Consider the following 22,305-nt stretch of genomic DNA (forward strand, 5'->3'; position numbering starts at 1 on the left):
CAGGATAGCCAGAGGTTTGATATCACCTCCCACATGCCTTCTATTGTTTTTATTACCCTATTACTAGAAGCTAGAAGCAAATGTGAACTAGCAGACCAGGTTAAAATGGGCTAATCGAGAGAGAATAAAGACTATAGTAGCATGCACAATTCAATTCATGCAGGAAAATCTGAGGGTTTAGTGGCACTTTAATACCTGTGTACTGCTTGAAACCTTTGTCTGTGATTGGGCTTCTTAAAATAATTATTATTCAGAATTCTATTACCCACAAATATTTAAAACCAGCAGACATAATTGTCTATATGACTGTGTAAATGGTAATTTTTTTGCTTGTTCCCTTTTCCTTTGTAATGTTAAGGCCATGTCTTATACTTGGGGGCAGATTTATCAAGGGTCGAATTTCGAAGTAAAAAATACTTCGAATTCGAATATCGAAGTAAAATCGTTCAATGGAACGATTAAATCCTTCGAATCGAACGATTTTATAGTACGAGCGAACAATTTTACTTCGACTTCCAAAAACTTAGAAAAATGCTGCAGAAGGTCCCCATCGGCTAACATAGCACTTCGGCAGGTTTAATTTGGCAAGGATTGAAGTCGAAGTTTTTTTAAAGAGAAAGTAATTTGGATTATTGAATGGTTGAATATTCAAACTATTTAACTTTGAATCGAATTCGAAGTTGTAGTAGCTTATTCGATGGTCAAAGTATCCAAAAAATTACTTCGAAATTCAAACTTTTTTAACTTCAAAAATTCACTTGAACCTTAGTAAATCTGCCCCTAGATGTCAACTAACCCAATATAAGCCAATTTTAAATGAATTATTCTCTTATGTTTGGTTGTGTTTCAGTAAATTTTAGACATGAGTCTGCTTTGAGGGTGACCTGTGATTCTGGGTGGTGGGGACCAGCCCTCAAAGTTCACCACTGGTACATGACAATATGAAATACAGAAGAAAACCAATTTGGAAAATCCCTGGTACCAAGCATTGCCAATGATAGATCTGATAGCTGTGCCATCCCTGACTCAAGTTGCACAGCAGAGTTGAATTAGCAGCACATGTTAATATAGAATTTTTAATCATTCGATCATGTTTACAACACCAGTGAAGTAAATTATTCCAACTGCGCAGAGGTCCCTGGCAAAACACCAATTTTAGATTAACTCCTCACCAGACTAAAACTACCACACACATTAATCAATAATATCTTCCTATATACATTATAACAGTTTAATAAGTAGGCATTTGCTTTTACAAATGATCACAGGCGTATATCTATATCAATGCACACATAAAAAAAAAAAACGGAAATGGACGCAATTTATTGCTGCTTAGTAAACCTGAGAAAGAAAAGCAGCAACAATACAGTAACATTTCCACTGCTGATTCATCTAAGCAATGACCTGTAAATCGACTCTAAATGTACAAATGAAAAAAGAGCACAAATGACAGCACATTTTATCTAAGTGTACCCTTACACCACAGTACTGAGCAAAAGGCATAAAAACCAACACAAAATGTATTTTACAAATCCTAATCAATGATCTCGACAGAGCAGTGCTTGAAGAAATTCATATAGACTGAGCATAATACAAATACTAGGCAGCGAACTGCTTGGATAAACACATACATAACACAGATACATTATGTTTTTATCTGTTTCTTACTCAGATTTGGGAAACTTTACCTCCTGCCTTAGATGGAAAATTCCAACCACCCCAAGAGTCTCTAGAAATACATTTGGTAGCAATAGCTTTGGGTTACTGTCTTAAAATAGGATCTCACTGATGATGTACTCATACAATGCAGATAAAAAAGTGAGCTTGAAAAACATTTATGTACTACATTGTGTAATTATAGAAATCTATAAAAGTGGTTTATTATGTAGCTGTCATTTGAATAACTTCAGTGCAGAGGGACCAGTTTCAGAAGCCTGACCATGTACCTCACCTCATACTTCTACTACATACAATACTACCATAGCTACCACTTTATGAATATTTTGACAAAAAAAAAACAGTGCTTTTCCCTTTCAAAAAAAGCTGGTGTTTTGAAGTTTTGAAGACCAAATGGCTACTGCTCACTGGCTCTGTCCAGGCTCTCTATCACTCTTGTAAGACGGATATTTAGAAGCCGAATTTGGTTATCTAGACGATCAATCTTATCTTCAAGGTTGTTAGTGCTGCTTCTCCTCCAGTAAAGTCCAACAGGCCCTGTCATAAAATAAACAGCCACCACAAAGCACAGAGGGATCATTGCATTTTCAGGTTCCCCTTCATACTTCTGTAATATATAAATGCATGACAGTGCAAACAGAGAGACGCGGACAAGCCAGAAAAATCGCCCAAACATAACGTGTAGGATATAAAAGAAAAATCCCAGCAGCAGGGATGCAAACCAGTAGGCAAGGAGGATGGCGACGACCAGCATGAGGACTCTAGTAGGGTTATTGGCAACTGCTGCAGGACTGAAGTAGTGTGTCAGATTGGAAGCTGTGGGGGTACAGGCAGAGAAAACAGGAATATTAAATATATATCTGCACCTGACAAAGTTAGTAAACATTATTATATACTGATAACATTTTAAAGGTTATTGTGTCTGAAAGTTTTGTTTAACTGTTTAACAAGTAAATCCATGTGCCAGACAGTTTTTTTGTTCTCTCTCTCAGCACTGACTATAAAAAACCTAAAGGATAGGCGTGATTTCTACTTGCCTGTTTCTTACTACCTCCATTCATTAATTCTTGCCCCACAACCATTTTATCAGAAAATATATATATCATTCCCTAGGGAAATTTAACATTTAAGTGCCAATACACTTAATTTTGGCACACTTGTGTGCTGGCAGTAAACACATGGCACAGCATGGAACTGTAAAATGGTGTTGGTACCCGGGAACTATTTTAACACCACCATAGATTTTATGTCCTTACAGTGTCACTATACCTTATTTTTGTTTTGTTTTCCTTTCACTAATAAAAATGTTGAGGGATAAATGTACAATAATTTGTTTCCTTTTGTAATTGTATTCCGTAGCTTCTGGGTAGTTATTGGCCTTGTGGCTTAAGCAGGGGATTTCTCTCATTCAGGCTGGCCACAAGCATTCTTATTGCCTGCCATTACCCCCATATTAAGTAGCCTGAAGGAGCCATGAAATAATGTCATTGTGGGTGTGGAACTCTTGATTAATGGGACAACTCCTTAAGTATTGTTGTAGTCTATTTCAAGAGAGTCGATTAAAATGCCAGTGTTGGTTATAATCTTGTACGAAGCAAATTTATAAAGGACAATTTGAGGGTAGAGTGGCTACCTAGAATGGAAAGATGAAGCAGAGTAAGTATAATCACCCAAGTTTAACAATGTATAACAATACTTTCAAGGCAGTGCTCTAAACTGATTTATGTTGCTGAGAAACTGGTAATAAAGGAACTTTCTCTAACGGCATAATTTCTTTACCTGTACTGCCTTGGATGCATAGGTAATAAGACTGGCAAATACTTTAGCAAACTTAAAGCACTACTACTAAGACTTATAAAAAGTGGCAATGCCAAGATAAAAAATGAAACAAGTTTTAACTTGCTAAAGAGGTACACCATAACAGCCTCTTACATAAATGCTCCTTCTGCTAGCAGCAGTACAGGAGCAAGCCTGTAGTGACATATTAAATATAGTAATAAACAGTGTTTTGTTGCGATCAGTTGTGATAGTCCCTGACCATAGCAACCAGTTTGAATTTCAGGTATGAAAGCGGCACAATAGAAAAGCATGTCCTAATTTACAGCAGCACACAGACCCTTTGACATACAGGATTCAAATAAATATATAAAACTGTATGTGAAATATATATCGGAAAACTAAATATCCACTTTCATTTTATAGGAATGAACTTTTGATATGCCATAAGTATAATGAAAAGTGGAAGTGCTACCTGGTTGCTAAAGCAGACAAAATCTGCATGTATGACCCAATATGCTCATCAGCTGCCTGCAAACTTAAATCTAATTCTAAGCTGCTTTTTTTTTTTACTTTTATGTTTGATAAATGAATTCATTTTAGCACCTAAATGCTAATTTAGAAAGGATGAAATCAGGTATTGTATAGCTTTGCTATAAGATATAGATCCATTCAGCAGAAAATGGGTTAATAAAGAAGAGAAAGGTCTCTTCTATCAGAAAGTTCATACTGAGAGCAGTTTGCCTTATCTAGAGTGTTTTAATAGGACATCTGGCACCCATGCTTTAAATAACCTGGCAAACATGTTCTGCTGTGTATCAACCACTCACCATCAATTCCAAGAACATCTAGGAGATCCGTCCATATCCTCCAGAGTGTCTCTACTAATACATCTACTCCATACACAAACCTCTCTGTTAGTCGGGAGAAGAACTAGACAGGTATGAAAACAAACCATTAGTATTTTTTTGTTTATTTCTAACTTCTCATACATGATTATGAATATGTTTTAAAGAAACTCATCCCCAGCCACTGCATGCATACAACAATGTTCTCCCAGGTCCAGTCAGCCTGGATCTTAAATATATCAATGTGTGACACAATCTATATGTATTTTAAAAAAGATAAGTAGACATTTAAACAATTTACTTTTTAGGGAATGCATCTTAAAACCATATAATCTGATCAATAGAATAAATAAAATGTTAAAAAAAAAACAAATGAGAAGAATAAATGTAAAAAACCTAGTTACAGCGAATTAGTCTGCTACGTGTATTATATAGGACTAGACATCAAGCCTGTTAAATTAACGGGCGCTAGAACATATGTAGTCAGACGGTCCGTGGGGCACATGCGCAGTAGCGCAATCCCACGGACACAGGGACTGGACGAATTCGCCAGAGATGGTCCGTGGGGCACATGGGCAGTAGTGCAATCCCACGGACACAGGGACTGGACGCAAAGACACTTCAACTTTATTATATAGGATCAGCATCACAGTGGAGCTTTGTAGGAGAGTGTTCATCATAAGTCTCCACTCATTTTTTCCAGGATATGTACAATATATACAAGATAGATATATATCATATGAAGAATGGGTATTATCTCCAATATATCCATCACCAAGTGCCCAGGAGTGTATAGTGGTAAATAAATATATATATATATATATATATATATATATATATATATATACACATATACATATACATACACACAATCCAAAGCTTCCTTCTGCCTTTATTCACCTTAACCGATGAGAGGTGACCAATGTTAGCTCCACTGCAAACAAGAGCAATTGTGTAATTCAAACTAGTATATAAACAAATGCACACTCCATTCAATGCTTCTGCAAAAAACCCAAAGTTTTCTTTTATTTAAGGTGAGATCTCAGCAAACGTTTCAGGGTCACTTGACCCCGAAACGTTTGCGAAGATCTCACCTTGCATGAAGAAAACTTTGGCTTTTTTGCAGAAGCATTGAATGGAGTGTGCCTTTGTTCATATACAGGTATGGGACCTGTTATCCAAAATGCTTGGGACCTGCGGCTTTCCAGATAATGGATCTTTCCGTAATTTGGATCTTCATACCTTAAGTCTACTAGAAAATCATGTGAACATTAAATAGACCCAATAGGCTGGTTTTGCTTCCAAAAAGGATTAATTATATCTTAGTTTGGATCAAATACAAGGTACTGTTTTATTATTACAGAGAAAAAGAAAATACTTTTTAAAAATTTGAATTATTTGGATAAAATGGAATCTATGGGAGATGGCCTTTCCGTAATTTGGAGCTTTCTGGATAATGGGTTTCCGGATAAGGGATCCTATACCTGTACTAGTTTGCTGTGCTCTAATTAGCTATAATAATTAAGAAAAATAGTCGCTAGAATAATGCATCAGAAGCAACGCTATGACTCTATGACAACCCTGATATGGAAGGCTGCTGCAGTAATGTATCCAGATGGATGCTCATGGATTGATTTCCAGGGAACGATATAGTGGGAGGATAGTGCACAGATTGACGCTATTATTGTCCTGTTACAGTTAGAATTGTGAGCGTTTGCCTTTTAACGGAGGCAGATTGGATGCGACATATAACTGTGATTACAAAAACGTAGTGAAGCTTTTCATCACAGGGAACGTGAAGTTAATAATAATCACAATGGAGTATGTGAATGTTAAAAGAAAAAGTTTGGTCAAATCTTGAATTTGTTTATTTATGCACTGGCATAATCATGTCGATCAGAATTTTTTAAAAATGGCATTTACCATACCATACCATACCATGTATTAGCCTAAAAGCTTGCTATCAAAACTACACAGCCCTATATAAGTTTGCCCAAATAACAATTATAAAAACTAGAAGAGCATAAATGAACATATCTTTCTGCTGTACCTTACAAGTGCTTAGTTCTTTCTTGTCTATGCAAAGTCTCTATCTCTATCATAGATAGATAACGTTATGCTTCATTGCTATCATAAAACCACAGCTTATTCATTTCCTTTTTTAATTCCCCTCCCCACAGGCCAACTGCTTCCTCAGTGCAATCCGGTCTGACAGCTACAGCTATAAAACTAGCGCATGATAAACAATGGAGTAATGAATGGCTACAAAATTGCTTTGAGAGCTCTTCTAAGCACTTTCGCTTTTTTTTTTTGCAATTAAGTTGTTTATGACCTTTTATAATGAACTTTATACTAATAACAGTACCAGCTGCTGGTCAGTTTTCCACCTACAGTTAGCAGAACATAAAAGACCTGATGTTGCTCTGCCCAGAAAATAAACCAGAAACCTCAAATGACCTTTCTCAGGTCTTTCCTGAGCAGTGAAACATCAGAACAATTCTCTGCTGTGCTTCTGAACATGTTCTTTCTGACTGTACAGTTGAAAAATTGACCAGCAGGAAGCACTGGTGTTATAAAATTCAATATAATAGCATATTTTAAGATGCCTTTTTCTTCTAACTCCTTCCAGCTTTCAAATAGGAGTCACTGACCCTATCTAAAAACAAATGCTCTCTAAAGCTACACATTTATCGTTATTGCTACTTTTAATTACTCTTCTTTCTATTCAGATCATCTCCTATTCACCTTCCAGTCTCTTATTCAGTCTCTCCTGCTGCACAAATATGGCAGCGCACAAATATGGCAGCGCACACATACAGGAACATGAAGCACCAGACAGGTAATGTAAAAGCATTGTACGAATACTTAATGGCAAAGTTTTAAGTAGCTTTCAAAGGCAATATTATGATAGATGTAAAAAAAAAGTTTAATTTCTGGTGTCAGTATCTCTTTAAGGTAAGAAGATCCAAATTATGGAGAAAAAAAACCTTATCCAGAAGGACCCATGCCTGACCGGACCCACTGACCTGCACCTGCCACCCAATACACCCCCCTCCCTAAGCCGTTATCCAACCCGGACCCTACATCATTAAATTTACCTTCTGACCAGGGACCGCAAGTGAAGTCACTCCAGCGCTTGTTCAGCAGGAAAGGGACTATAAATTTCCCTTCAACACTAGGGAGGATCAAGTCCCACACCTTAGCCGGGTACCCAGACGGTTACCTGAGGACTACCCACATGCTCACAGAATCAGAAAAAATAGATTTCTCACATCTAAGTAAAGAATAAATTCAAACAAAAAGGAGCAAGACCACTATTTTTTATGTGCACAATTACTCACAATCTCTAGACCCCAATGCAAAAAAAAACAGCCCAGGGTGCTGATGATCTTTCCTGTATGCTCTACTGAAAAACAAGTGCATTCTGAACACCGATTTATTCTAAGCAGAAGAAAAAAAAAAGTCCATTAGTGACTTCACTCTCCTTAATAAAGACGACTTGCGGGTTCAGTTACAACTGTTAATAAATCACAGACCTAATCCTGCTCACCGTAAATAACAGTTGGTCCGGGTGCTAGACGCCCCAGACCCTGCGCTCAAACTTTAAAGATCGGATCTCCACAGTCTTCAGTAGTGCATATAAATCAAAGTAAATGAAGTTGAACTCTTACCCTGCAGTCGTTGTGACCCGGGTGCAACCAGCCCCGAGTCCGTCTCTAGGGGGAACGCCAACAGCAACACAATGGAATAAAGGCAGAGCACTCCTGGGTTTCAAAAATTGATCGCTTGTCTCCAAGTTGGTTAAAAAAATGTTATACTTTATTTAAACATAGTATCAATCTAGTAAACATAGCGTCTTGAAACCCAGGAGTGCACTGCCTTTATTCCATTGCATTCTGGACACCGAACAACAAAACACAGAGAGTCAATGGTCTCATTCAAACGTTGTATGCAACAATAATAAGGCAATATAATGTAAAATCAATACATACTTAGAGATTTTCTTTTCCTGGACTGGAACATGGCAGTGGGCACAATAGGGTTAATCCCTTCTGTCATGTGGACCGAATAGGAACTAGTAACAAATAAAAACAGCTCCCCATCCCTCCACCGCCATCTTTGGACTTTATTCAATTCCCCCAAAATTAGGGTTGGGAAGCCTTGCCCACTGCCATGTTCCAGTCCAGGAAAAGAAAATCTCGGTAAGTATGTATTGATTTTCCATTTTGCTGTTCCTTCCACAAGGGACGTAAAAAAGCAACAAATAAACAAGGGTGGGATAATAAACTTTTACTGAGAGAGTACACTATTCAGAACTGAGGAACCAAATGTTGAAAGACTTTTGGAGTATAAGTCAAATTTATAGTGTTTTATAAAGGTGTTCCAGGAGCTCCACACCGCTGCTTTGCAGATGTCTTCAGAAGATACCTGGGCCCGGAGTGCCCAGGACGCCACTGTATCTCTGGTCAAATGTGCCTTAACTCTGGAGGGTACAGAGACTGACTGGTGTGAATATACCATGTGGATACATTCCTTGATCCAGTTTGCTACAGTGTTCTTGGAAGGTTGTCTTCCAGATTTAGTGCCTTGAGTTATAACCAATAAGGAATTGTTTTTTCTTATTTCCTTTGTCCTGCTCAGGTAAATCTTTAGGCATCTCACTACATCAAGGGTGTGCCATTTCTCTTCTTCCACAGAGAGGGGGTTTTTGAAAAACGTGGGAATGATGATGTCCTGTGACATATGGAATTTAGAGATTACTTTTGGTGTAAAACCATCCTGAGTGGTTAGGATAGCCTTGTCTTGTAAGAAAGTGATCTTATCTTTCTCTGCCGATAAAGCGTGAATTTCGATTACCTTTCTGGCTGTGGCAATTGCTAATAGGAAGGTTAATTTAATATTAACCAGTTTTAGAGGCACTTCTTCCAGAGGTTCGAATGGGGCTTCCGTCAGAGCATTTAGAACCAAACTGAGATCCCAAGCAGGCACAGGTTTTATCACAGGTCTGATTCTCTTGAGGGCTTGGAAGAATCTCTTGATCAGAGGTTTTGCACTCCAGTTTGTGCCTCAAAAGTGCGAAATGGCTGTTATTTGACCTTTGAGGGTGGAATTACTTAAGCCACAATTGACTCTCTGTTGTAAAAACTCCACTATCTGCATTTCGGAAGTTTGTTTTGTAGAGGAATCATTATCTTTACACCAGAGAACTTTTCCCAAATTCTGTAGTATTTCTCTGTTGTGGAAGATTTCTTATTAGCCAAGAGAGTGGAAACTGAACTGTCTGAAAGACCTAAGGATTTTAGTTTGGTCCTTTCCAACGCCATGCCCTTAGGGAAAACATTCCCGGCTGAGGGTAATTCTGTGACCCCTGAGTGAGCAAGTTTTTTCTGGATGGGAGTCTCCAGTAGTTCCCTTTGGCGAAGTTGAGAAGTAGAGGGAACCAAACCCGTCTTGGCCACCAAGGTACTATCAGAATTACATCTGCTTGGTCTTATACAATCTTTTTGATTACTTTCTGGAGCAACACTACTGGAGGGAAGATGTATAGCGGCCCCCAGTTACAGGTTACTGAGAATGCATCCAAAATTGCAGCTTTGGGGTCTTTCTTCCACGAGCCAAAGGTCACCATCTCTGCATTGTGCCTGGAAGCCATCAGATCGATTTTGAATGGCCCCCATTTTTTCCAGATTTTTTTGAACATTTCTTGGTTGAGCTCCCATTCTCCTCCCATCAGGGGAGCTCTGCTGAGCTTGTCTGCCAACACATTGCTCAGACCCGGAATGTGGGTGGCTTTTATCAATAGTAGATTTTTCTCCGCCCAGGCAAACATAGTTATGGTCAAGGACAAAAGACTCCAGAATCGTGTTACCCCTTGCTTCATGATATATCTTACTGCTGTAGTGTTGTCTGATTTAATCAAGACCACTTTTTTCGATATGAGGGGACTGAATGCCAGAAGGCTCAGATGAATCGCCTTTAGTTCCCTCCAGTTGGAAGATTTTAGACTGTCTTCTTTGTTCCACCATCCCTAGGTTCTGTATTCCCCCATGTGGGCTCCCCACCCAGAACTGCTGGCATTGGTAATAGGTTGGTTTGTTTGCATCCACCACATCAAACTTTGTTTTGTTTCCTCCAACAGGAATATAAGTTGGTCTTGGGCATTCCGATTCTTGTTCCATTGCGCAAGAAAATTAAACTGATGCGTTAATAGATTCCCTATACTGTTTGAGAGATCCCCTGCTTTTGTTGTCGGGAGGCTGAGGGTCATCTTCCTGGAGTCCAGGATTGTACCCTGGTACTCTATTCGTTGACTTGGGATGAGCGTTGTTTTTTCCCAGTTGATCTTCCAGCCAAGGCTTGCTAGGTATTGCTTTGTCACTTCCAAGTGGTTTAACAGCAGATATTGTGATTGGGCTTTTATCAAAATGTCGTCCAAGTATGCGAAGATTTGTATTCCCATCAGTCTCAGGTTAGCAAGGACTGGAGCTAGGATTTTTTTAAAAATCCTTGGGGTTGTGGCCAACCCAAACGGCATTGCTGCATATTGAAAATGTTTCCCCAGAATCTTGAACCTCAGATATTTTCTGTGGTCTCGGTGTATTGGTATGTGTAAGTACGCATCTTTTAAATCCAGTTTTATCATCCAGTCTTATCTGGACAGAGTTAGAGAGATTGACTTCAAGGTTTCCATCTTGAACGTTGGAACATGAAGATGTTAGTTTAGATGTTTTAAATTCAGGATTTCCCGTTTATTTTCCTCCTGAGAAACAGGTGTGAATAAATGCCTTTGAATCTTTGGCTTGTAGGAACTGTAGCGATCACGTTGTCTTGCTGCAGCTTCTTTATTGTAGCCCTGAGTTTTCTTATGGCCTGCTTTGTTCTTGGCCCTTCCAAAGAGGAAAAAGAGTCTCGGGATTATTTTTGAATTCTAGACGGTAACCGTTTGACAAGGTATCCACCACCCATCTGTCTTGTATTTTTCGAGCCCATACTACCTTGAAAACTGCCATCTTCCACCTAAGTAAGGCAGTTGGACTCTCGCACCTTCATGCCTTACTTTTGTCGGCTTTGGGCTCCCGTTTGAACCTTTGGGAATTCTGGAAATTTTGGCTTCTGGATTTCCATTGTCTGTTGTTATATTTGCCTGGCCTGTATTGTTTTGAATCCCGAAAGGAAGTGCGTAGATTTTTTCCCTGAACTCTGTTATCCGTTTTTTCTTGTGGTAAGAAGGCGGATTTAGCCGCAGAGGCCTTGGAAATAATTTGGTCAAGTTTGATTCCAAACAAAAGATCTCCTTTGAAGGGTAACGAGCATAGGTTGTGTTTGGATTGGGAATCTGCATTCCAAAGCCTTAGCCAGAGAGATCTTCTAGCTGATACTGCTAACCCCATGGCTCTGGCTGCCAATTTCAGGTTTCCTAGAGAAGCTTCTGCTGAATAATCACTTGCCACCTTGATGTCATGGACCATTTCAAGAAGTTTGGATCTGTCTACCCCAGCGTTTATAGCGTTTTCCAATTCGTTGACCCAGATCTTGTTGGCTCTTACTGTTGTCGTGTTGGCTACTTCTGCCTTGCAGATAGCCCCGTTAGCCAAGTATAATTTCTTTAGAGTGGAATCCTGTCGACTTTCCATCGCGTCCTTGAGTGACACGCCTTCATCCACCGGGAGAGTTGTTCTCCTAGCTACCCTGGTGATAGCCCCGTCCACCTTTGGAACGTTGTCCCAGATTTTCAAATAATTTTCTGCGAAAGGGAACATTTTCTTGAATTTTCTAGAAGGAGCCAGTTTTCTATCTGGCGTTTCCCATTCGGACTCCATGTTTTTCTTTATTACATCATGTATCGATTTGAACATTTTATCTTTAGTAGACGGGTCTGTTCGTCTTTCAGGATCAGGGTTTTTCTGATAGCTTTGATTAAATGGTTACACCATATCCAATGACATCTCAGATTCCTCCTCCCTGAAATTTCACCTTCTGAAACAGAATGAGATTTTTCTCTGTATTTGGAAGTAGCTCCACTTGTGCTGGCATTTTCTGAATTTATGCTATTCAGAATCTTGTCTGTAACTTGGGAGACTATGTTTGTCATGGAGTTATTAAAGGATTATTGCATCCAATCCATCAGATTTGTGAATTGTTTTGAATTGACACCCATTGCTTCTTCCATGCATTTCCTGCATGCTTTTTTGCTTGGCAATGCTGGTTCTCCACAAGACAGACATTCTGATCTGCTGGACTTTCTCCTTTGCTCCTCTCCCTTAGGGGAACTTCTGTAAGAAGGAAATCCTTGTTATAGTAACATCTCTATTAGTTCCATGTGAAGCAAAAGAAGGAAGAACTCACCCCCTGGAGCCTGAGTAAGAGCAACTTGAAATCATTACACCAGTCACTGAAAAATTAATGACATGAGGTTTTTAGAGAAAAAATATCCGTCAAAAGGCTCAGCGTAACATGCAACAGGTTATTTTACTTACAACCTGACCCTCAGATCTGAGCAGTAGACACACACTGTAATGGCAGATTAGTAGTCAGCACAACTGCAACTCACTTCTTTGGCTGGGTGCACGTCCTCCAGTGGCCACCTTCCACTGGCAATATTAGCGAAGAAAGTTAGTCCAGCACCCACTGTTTCATGAATAAAACGGCCTTTATTGGACCAAGGGCATTACAGCAACGTTTCAGACCAACTGGTCTTTTATCAAGCTAACCAACATGTGATTCAATAGTGCTATTTATACACTCACACACCATCTAGTGGTCATTAGTGACAATTAATATATAGAGAAAATGGACTAATCATTAAATCATCATTTTGCATATAACAATATGTCATTATAGCAGTATACAAAATCAGTGCCAAATATAAATAGGAAGACGACCAAATGTGAAAAATATCTGTAAGACATAAAAGATAATACAAAAAATATAAACAACAGTATTAAAACAGATAAAAGTATCAATAAAATCATCGGAAGATAGGACTCAGATCATACTCTTTGTTTAGGCCCCCAGGTTCCAGAGTTTCCAATTTTCTGATCCAATAGGCCTCTTTATACAACAGCTCCTTTAGCCTATCTCCTCCCCGACGCTTAGGTTCAATAGTTTCCATAATCTGAAATTTTAACTGATTAACTCTATGAGCATGCTCAATAAAGTGACCAGCCACTGCTTGATCTTTCTTCCCCGTCCTAATTGCAGATTTATGCTCACGTATCCGTTCACGGACCGTTCTCTTGGTTTGTCCCACGTATGCTAGTCCGCATGGACATTTAATAACATATACTGCATACGTGGAGCTGCAAGAATAACGACCTCTTATTTTTATGGGGTTACCCCTTCTGGGGTGAAAAACATTTTCCCCTGTTTGCACATTTGAGCAACAATTGCAGTTAAGGCAGGGATAAGAACCAACTTTCCCCCTGATTTCCATATTTTTATGTTTACTATTACTTCCAATATCTGAGTGTACTAGCATTGAGCCAAGTGACCTCCCTTTCTTATACGCTATAACTGGGGGTCTGTCAAATGCCGTTACTTGGGGTAAGTTATCTTTGACTAGTGGCCAGTGTCGTCTTAGAATATTTGTAACCTGTTTACTCAGGGTGTTATATTCTGTTACAAATGTGACATGATTTTCCCTGTGCTTCTCTTTCCCTTTTAGCATCTCTGTTCTTTCCTGATTCTTTATTTCTTCTAGTTGACTATTTAGAAGGCTATCTGGATATTCCCTCTCACGAAATTTGTTACACATTTCCGACAATCTTTTCTCTGCTTTCTCACTAGAGGTTACTATTCGCTTTACTCTACTTAATTGAGATTTAGGCAGTGCTCTCTTAAGTTGTGGTGGGTGGAAGGACCGATAGTGTAGTAGCAAATTTCGATCCGTGGGTTTAACATACAAATCCGTCATTAAGCACCCATCTTGTTTGTACACCCTAGTGTCCAAAAATGGGATCTCCTCCAGATGAGCATTTAGGGAAAATTTTTTGAAGGGTAGGGAACTGTTTATTTCCTGAACAAACCTCTCAAGGGTCCAATATGGCCCCGCCCACAGCGCAAACACGTCATCTATATAGCGTATCCATTTTTTACAGTGTGTTTTAAACAGTTCATTATCATATATAAATTTTATTTCAAATTGATTCATGAAAATGTTTGCGTATCTGAGTCCTATCTTCCGATGATTTTATTGATACTTTTATCTGTTTTAATACTGTTGTTTATATTTTTTGTATTATCTTTTATGTCTTACAGATATTTTTCACATTTGGTCGTCTTCCTATTTATATTTGGCACTGATTTTGTATACTGCTATAATGACATATTGTTATATGCAAAATGATGATTTAATGATTAGTCCATTTTCTCTATATATTAATTGTCACTAATGACCACTAGATGGTGTGTGAGTGTATAAATAGCACTATTGAATCACATGTTGGTTAGCTTGATAAAAGACCAGTTGGTCTGAAACGTTGCTGTAATGCCCTTGGTCCAATAAAGGCCGTTTTATTCATGAAACAGTGGGTGCTGGACTAACTTTCTTCGCTAATATTGCCAGTGGAAGGTGGCCACTGGAGGACGTGCACCCAGCCAAAGAAGTGAGTTGCAGTTGTGCTGACTACTAATCTGCTATTGTTTGTTCCACGTAAGTCGTGCACGACTAATTAATCTCACCATGACTTTTGTATATACTGATGCGGACATTACACGTATAACTGGCATGATCGGACAATCAGAAAATTTTCTGAACAAGCCAGATGTCTCTATTGATTTTAAAGAGCTGGAAAAAATTAAAAGAAAACAAATTGCATTTGAATTACATGCCCAAACATTGGGGGAATATGTGAAATGTAAGCGGATCCCACGTGGCTTGCGCTCCCACCTGAGACCCACCATGTTCTCTAATAATGCACAATTTTGTCAAAAATGGGAAGCTATATTGAACAAATGCTCCCTAGACCTGATGGTGGCGATAATTGAAGAGATCCATAAAGAATTACCTCGTGTGATACAAAGTAGCGATGAGGTTGAAACCAAGTTGCGGAACCATGCTAGTCCAGCGGTGGTTGCAGAGGGGAAGAAAAAGCTGACGGACCATCTTCAGAGCTTTCGGATGGAAGTACAGACCCGCAAGCGCAATAAATTTCAGCGTGATGCGATGGACTATGAGGACGGAGTGGTGTACAAATGGGTGCCATACCGGAACGAATATCCCGCAGCAAACAGAAGGCCACAGAACGCCGCTAAGAGAACAGGAGAGACCAGACGGGTACGCGCCTCCACGGAAGCGTCTGACTCGCAGGACACTTCTCTTTCTTTTTTAGGTGGATCGCAGGGCTCAATCACGCCAGACCGCGCAGATACAAACGAGGAGGGAGAAAACACCACAAGAATAAAACAGCAGGGGGCCAACAAACGCCGGCGGATGCGGTGGTGAATTTGTCCCACAAGATACTGACTGAGACTGAAATACAGGTACTACACAAGGGACTATCATACTGTCTTGTTAACAAACCCGATTTTTTCAAATTAGATCTTGAACTTTTCAGGTTATATAGAACATTACGTTTAAAGGTGCAGTTCAGCAATGTCAAGAGTGGGGAGTTATTGAATCCTGTTAATACTTTCTGTGGGGATTCTTTAGATCTTAAACCCCCCAGTACATTTATGCCCAAGAGTGATAACATTTTTGTAGAAACGTATATCAAGCATGTTTCCAGGGAAGTGCATCAACTGGAGGAAAAGTATCGGAAGGGGGATATTCACCTATTACCGAATAACCTGAATAAAGATGAATACCGGGCACTGATAAATTTAGTAGATTCACCGGAAATCGTGATTAAGGCGGCTGATAAGGGAGGGGCACTGGTGTTGCTGGACAGGGAGGACTATGTTGCTGAGGTACTACGCCAACTTAGTGACGATACAACGTATCGCAAATTAAATAAAAATCCTACAACTGAAATCGAACAAAAAATCAAAGTATTGCTCAGTGAAGCGTTGGAAATAAAAATAATTGATGGGAAATTGGCAGCGTTCCTACAGCAACGTAGTCCTCTCACTCCAGTATTCTATGTCCTCCCCAAGATTCACAAAAACTTAGAACATCCCCCAGGTAGACCTATTGTATCCTGTGTGGATTCAATTCTCTCCCCTATTGCAATTTTTGTTGACAAAGTCATCAGACCATATGTAGTGGCTCATCAGTCATACATTAGAGATACCAGTGATTTTTTGACTATATTAACAAGCGTTTCACAGGATATCGAAGGGGTCTGGTTGGTGACTCTTGATGTGGAGAGCCTCTACACCTCCATCCCACATGATGGGGGTGTGGAGGCTGTCGCATCTGAGCTGCTAAAAGATGACTCCATGGATGGTTCCCAAAAAAAATTTGCTCTACAATGTTTGGAATTACTCTTGCATAATAATTATTTCCAATTTGAGAATGACTTCTATATGCAAATAAGGGGCACGGCAATGGGGTCCAATGTGGCCCCCGCATACGCAAACATTTTCATGAATCAATTTGAAATAAAATTTATATATGATAATGAACTGTTTAAAACACACTGTAAAAAATGGATACGCTATATAGATGACGTGTTTGCGCTGTGGGCGGGGCCATATTGGACCCTTGAGAGGTTTGTTCAGGAAATAAACAGTTCCCTACCCTTCAAAAATTTTCCCTAAATGCTCATCTGGAGGAGATCCCATTTTTGGACACTAGGGTGTACAAACAAGATGGGTGCTTAATGACGGATTTGTATGTTAAACCCACGGATCGAAATTTGCTACTACACTATCGGTCCTTCCACCCACCACAACTTAAGAGAGCACTGCCTAAATCTCAATTAAGTAGAGTAAAGCGAATAGTAACCTCTAGTGAGAAAGCAGAGAAAAGATTGTCGGAAATGTGTAACAAATTTCGTGAGAGGGAATATCCAGATAGCCTTCTAAATAGTCAACTAGAAGAAATAAAGAATCAGGAAAGAACAGAGATGCTAAAAGGGAAAGAGAAGCACAGGGAAAATCATGTCACATTTGTAACAGAATATAACACCCTGAGTAAACAGGTTACAAATATTCTAAGACGACACTGGCCACTAGTCAAAGATAACTTACCCCAAGTAACGGCATTTGACAGACCCCCAGTTATAGCGTATAAGAAAGGGAGGTCACTTGGCTCAATGCTAGTACACTCAGATATTGGAAGTAATAGTAAACATAAAAATATGGAAATCAGGGGGAAAGTTGGTTCTTATCCCTGCCTTAACTGCAATTGTTGCTCAAATGTGCAAACAGGGGAAAATGTTTTTCACCCCAGAAGGGGTAACCCCATAAAAATAAGAGGTCGTTATTCTTGCAGCTCCACGTATGCAGTATATGTTATTAAATGTCCATGCGGACTAGCATACGTGGGACAAACCAAGAGAACGGTCCGTGAACGGATACGTGAGCATAAATCTGCAATTAGGACGGGGAAGAAAGATCAAGCAGTGGCTGGTCACTTTATTGAGCATGCTCATAGAGTTAATCAGTTAAAATTTCAGATTATGGAAACTATTGAACCTAAGCGTCGGGGAGGAGATAGACTAAAGGAGCTGTTGTATAAAGAGGCCTATTGGATCAGAAAATTGGAAACTCTGGAACCTGGGGGCCTAAACAAAGAGTATGATCTGAGTCCTATCTTCCGATGATTTTATTGATACTTTTATCTGTTTTAATACTGTTGTTTATATTTTTTGTATTATCTTTTATGTCTTACAGATATTTTTCACATTTGGTCGTCTTCCTATTTATATTTGGCACTGATTTTGTATACTGCTATAATGACATATTGTTATATGCAAAATGATGATTTAATGATTAGTCCATTTTCTCTATATATTAATTGTCACTAATGACCACTAGATGGTGTGTGAGTGTATAAATAGCACTATTGAATCACATGTTGGTTAGCTTGATAAAAGACCAGTTGGTCTGAAACGTTGCTGTAATGCCCTTGGTCCAATAAAGGCCGTTTTATTCATGAAACAGTGGGTGCTGGACTAACTTTCTTCACACACTGTAATGGCAGCAAGTTTGGGGGAGAAGACGCCACTCTGAACACCAGTAGCGCTGCTAACAAATTCTTGCGCATGCGCATTACCTGTCCGCCATGTTGGTAAAGGTCCGGTTTATTGCGCATGCAACGGAAAAGGAACCGGCATTGCGGCTTACTACGCTGTCGGCAACAATTGCTGAATCTACGCTGTCGGCAACGGATGGCCGAGGACTCGCCAGCCCCTCTGGAAACTCACATAGGCACTCAGCCCGGTCCCAGAGCTTCAACGCGGGAGATGTTCCACTCTGGCACAGTAAGGGGGGATTTCAGGAAGCAAAAAAGATGGCGGAGGGGAGGGGAGCTGTTTTTATTTGTTACTAGTTCCTGTTTCCATCACTTTTTATCATTATGAACCATATGAGGAAAATTGAGTATTGCACCTCTGTGAGAATAAATGTGACATATGTAGTACCTAGTAAACAGCATTTTGACAATTTATTTGTAATGTAACGGACAGTCTACCTGTCACCCAGATATAAAAATCTGTATAATAAAAGTCCTAAACATAAAATCCAAATTCTCTTTTTTATTAAAGCATTCATAGCTGTTGTAAACTCATTCAAAAATCTCAGCTGTCAATCAAATATTGCCTGCCCCTCCTCTATGCCTTAAAGGGATCCTGTCATCAGAAAACATGTTTTTTTCAAAACACACCAGTTAATAGTGCTACTCCAGCAGACTCCTGCACTGAAATCCATTTCTCACAAGAGCAAACAGATTTATTTATATTCAATTTTGAAATCTGACATGGGGCTAGACATTTTGTCAATTTCCCAGCTGCCCCTGGTCATGTGACTTTGGAGAGAAATGCTTTCTGGCAGGCTGCTGTTTTCCTTCTCAATGTAACTGAATGTGTCTCAGTGGGACATGGGGTTTTACTATTGAGTTAGATCTACCAGGCAGCTGTTATCTTGTGTTAGGGAGCTGCTATCTGGTTACCTTCCCATTGTTCTTTTGTTTGGCTGCTGGGGGGGGAAAAGGGAGGGGGGTGATATCACTCCAACTTGTAGTACAGCAGTAAAGAGTGATTGAAGTTTATCAGAGCACAAGTCACATGACTTGGGGCAGCTGGGAAATTGACAATATGTCTAGCCCCATGTCAGATTTCAAAATTAAATACAAAAAAATCTGTTTGCTCTTTTGAGAAATGGATTTCAGTGCAGAATTTTGCTGGAGCAGCACTATTTACTAATTCCTTTTGGAAAAAAAAATGTTTTCCCATGACAGTATCCCTTTAAAAGTCACTTTTTACCCAAAATAGTTACTTTTTGGCAATATGAACACTTTATTAGGACCTTCGCATGTTGAGCATTATTTCATTATTTTGTATTGGTTATGTTTACATGTTTTCTTGTATGTTTAATGTATACAACCATTTACTGTACAACACTATGGAATAAAATGGCGTTTTATAAAAACATGCTAACAATAATAATATCTTTTGGAACTCTTGGAGCCTGCTTATACCTAGTGGAATGGGGCAGCTTCTTCTTGTCTGCTAGTCTAATTCTTTACCTTATATAGCAAAGACCACTGCTGAACTCCTCCCAAAACTGTTGTTTGTACAATGAAAGAAAATCTAATTATAACCAGCTTTACAATATACGGTACATTTTTCACTTGCTGTTTGCATCCCATGCACATCTTAAGTACCCATACATTTAAAAGTCTGCTCGTTTGGTGAGGTCCCCACCTTGAATTGAGCATATAGGGCCCAACGATCAGATTGTAATGAAGGAGATACATTGATAGCGAGGCCCACATCAATGAGCCTATGTGGTTTCGTTCCAACAAGATTTTTAAACCTCTCCAATCGGTTGTGGAAGCCAGTCAGAGGGCCCCATACATGGCCAATAAGCGTTGGATCTATTATTGGACTGTAATTTTTGGACTATGTATGGCCACCTTAGTCCATCTTCTGAAACAATGTTGGAGAACCCCGCTGATTAACAGCACAGGTCCTGAAGAATAACTGACCTGTTACTTTGTTTCAAGGCTAAGGGCTTTTACACACAGGCAACTAAGTGCAGTTTTTTTCCGTTCCACAGCAACCCTGTGTTCTATTGATAGCTGAACATGTGCCAAGTGCAAGACATGCTGCGTCTAAACAAACGCACTGAGATGCAACTCAGAACACTCATGAGTACAACCAGGCAGAATATAATGGAAACAATTAGTGAACAGTGATGGCTGAATTTATGCGGCAGGCATGTATTTGCGATGACTTTGCAACGGTTCCGACGCCAGCATCAAAGTTTTTCCGACGCCGGTGCCAATTTTGACGCTGGAGACGATTAACGGACGTCCATTGACTTTAATGGCTGCTGGCGTCAACTTTAACGCTGGCACCCATTTCGCTAATTTTTCACCGTTTCGAAAATGTTTCGCCAGTTTCCCGCGAAATTTGAGGCGAAGCCAAACGCGACAAATTTGCCCATCACTATTAGTTAATGCGTTATTTGCATTCAAACCTGTGTTTAAATGCACATAAAATGCAGGGGGAAAAAACACAGAATGTCAGTGCAAAAGCCCTAGGGGAAAGGGACAGCCAAACAGAGCCAGGCCAAGCGAGCCAGCCCCCCCCCCCCATGAGTATGCATTGACAGCAAGACTGGGGGTGCTGCTACCAGACAAACGTGTTCCGATTCAATTTACAAATACCTTTAAAACCAATGAAATTGTTAAATGAATATATATCAGAAGATTAGAATGACATTTTATTTCAAGAGGCAAAAAAAAAAATTAAAATAAAGTGTTTTTGGGTGGAGTTCTCCTTTAAAGGAAATGTCTGCTCACAATATGACCCAATACTAAGTTGTGGGTGTCTTGCAAAGACCTAGGAGGGAAGTTGTAAATAGAGAGCAAAAACTGCTAGTGTAACCTAGATGCAAATCAGCTACTGAACCAACACCCTCCCCCCATATTAAAATAACCCCTGTTTTAGCAGTATTCTATTAGAAGTGACACAAGCAGAGAACAGCTGCATGTATTTTGCCTTATGCAATTCTAAATAGGCTGAGACTGTTCTAGGATTAATAAAATGTTATCTGAATTCCCCTAACGTTCCCTGAATAACACTGAATGAATCACATGTATGACACATACACACAGGCTGGCCGGGCACAAAGACAATTAGTCATTTAGGGGACTAGTAGCAAATGTATGACGTGCGTGTGAGCGCAAATGAAATGTATGACGTGCATGTGAGCGCAAATGGATAGCACAGACACTAATACAGAGACAAGGCGCCTGCTGACCTTTTGGACGGCTCGCACGTTCTCTTCCCCGAAGACATTGTTGATGGTCTGGTAGAAGCCGGTAGCAGCCTTGCGGAAGGAATTGTTCTGTTTGTCATGGCCGCGGTTCCTATTGGCCTGGGCTCCCAATGTGCCCGACACCAGGAGCAACAAGAGGAGACACAGCAGCTTGGAGCGCAAGGAAACCATTTGCAGGCAGTGCGGGGCTCTAGCAACAGCAGAAGCAGCAGCACTGATACAATCCTCTGGCAGCAGCAGCAGCACAGTCCGACTCCTCCTCGCACCGGAAGAACAGCCCCTTCCTTAGCGCAGCCACTTTCCACAGCAGCGCCGCACGCAACCAACTGTCAGAAAGCACCACATTGTGCGCGGCCTAAACTGACAGTCTGGAAAAACCGGCGTAGATCTCTGTATGGCGAGAAACATAAAGCTACTGAGGCACAGAGGCATAGTTAGCAACAACTGCTTGTTTGTGACTTCTTGTCAGTTTATTAGCTGGGTCACCTGGGTGGTATAGATGCCTGTCTTCTCCATGTCTAAATTTTAATTGCTAATTATCTTTCCCTCTATTGCATTTTCCTAGTCTCCAATGGACCACTGTGTCTGCTTGTACTGACCCCTGGCAACCAAACAG

General features: G+C 39.9%; 1 protein-coding gene across 1 annotated transcript; it reads right to left on the reverse strand.

The window, feature by feature from the left end:
- Nucleotides 1–1,062: 1,062 nt before the first annotated feature.
- Nucleotides 1,063–22,064, reverse strand: bri3bp.S (BRI3 binding protein S homeolog). Its single transcript, XM_018244185.2, has 3 exons — nt 21,672–22,064; nt 4,284–4,386; nt 1,063–2,493 (listed from the first exon to the last, which is right to left on the reverse strand). The coding sequence occupies exons 1-3, from the start codon at nt 21,858–21,860 to the stop codon at nt 2,075–2,077; spliced, it is 711 nt and encodes a 236-aa protein (XP_018099674.1). The 5' UTR covers nt 21,861–22,064; the 3' UTR covers nt 1,063–2,074.
- Between the last annotated feature and the right edge of the window lie 241 nt (nt 22,065–22,305).

Source organism: Xenopus laevis, chromosome 1S (genome assembly GCF_017654675.1).
Source record: "Xenopus laevis strain J_2021 chromosome 1S, Xenopus_laevis_v10.1, whole genome shotgun sequence".
Lineage (NCBI taxonomy): Eukaryota > Metazoa > Chordata > Amphibia > Anura > Pipidae > Xenopus > Xenopus laevis.

Coding starts and splice junctions, on each gene's coding strand:
- bri3bp.S (XM_018244185.2), bottom strand. CDS start 21,860: ATGGTTTCCTTGCGCTCCAAGCTGCTGTGTCTCCTCTTGTTGCTCCTG. Junction 4,387..21,671: donor ACGTGCGAGCCGTCCAAAAG/GTCAGCAGGCGC, acceptor ATACCTGTCTAG/TTCTTCTCCCGACTAACAGA. Junction 2,494..4,283: donor AGATGTTCTTGGAATTGATG/GTGAGTGGTTGA, acceptor GTACCCCCACAG/CTTCCAATCTGACACACTAC.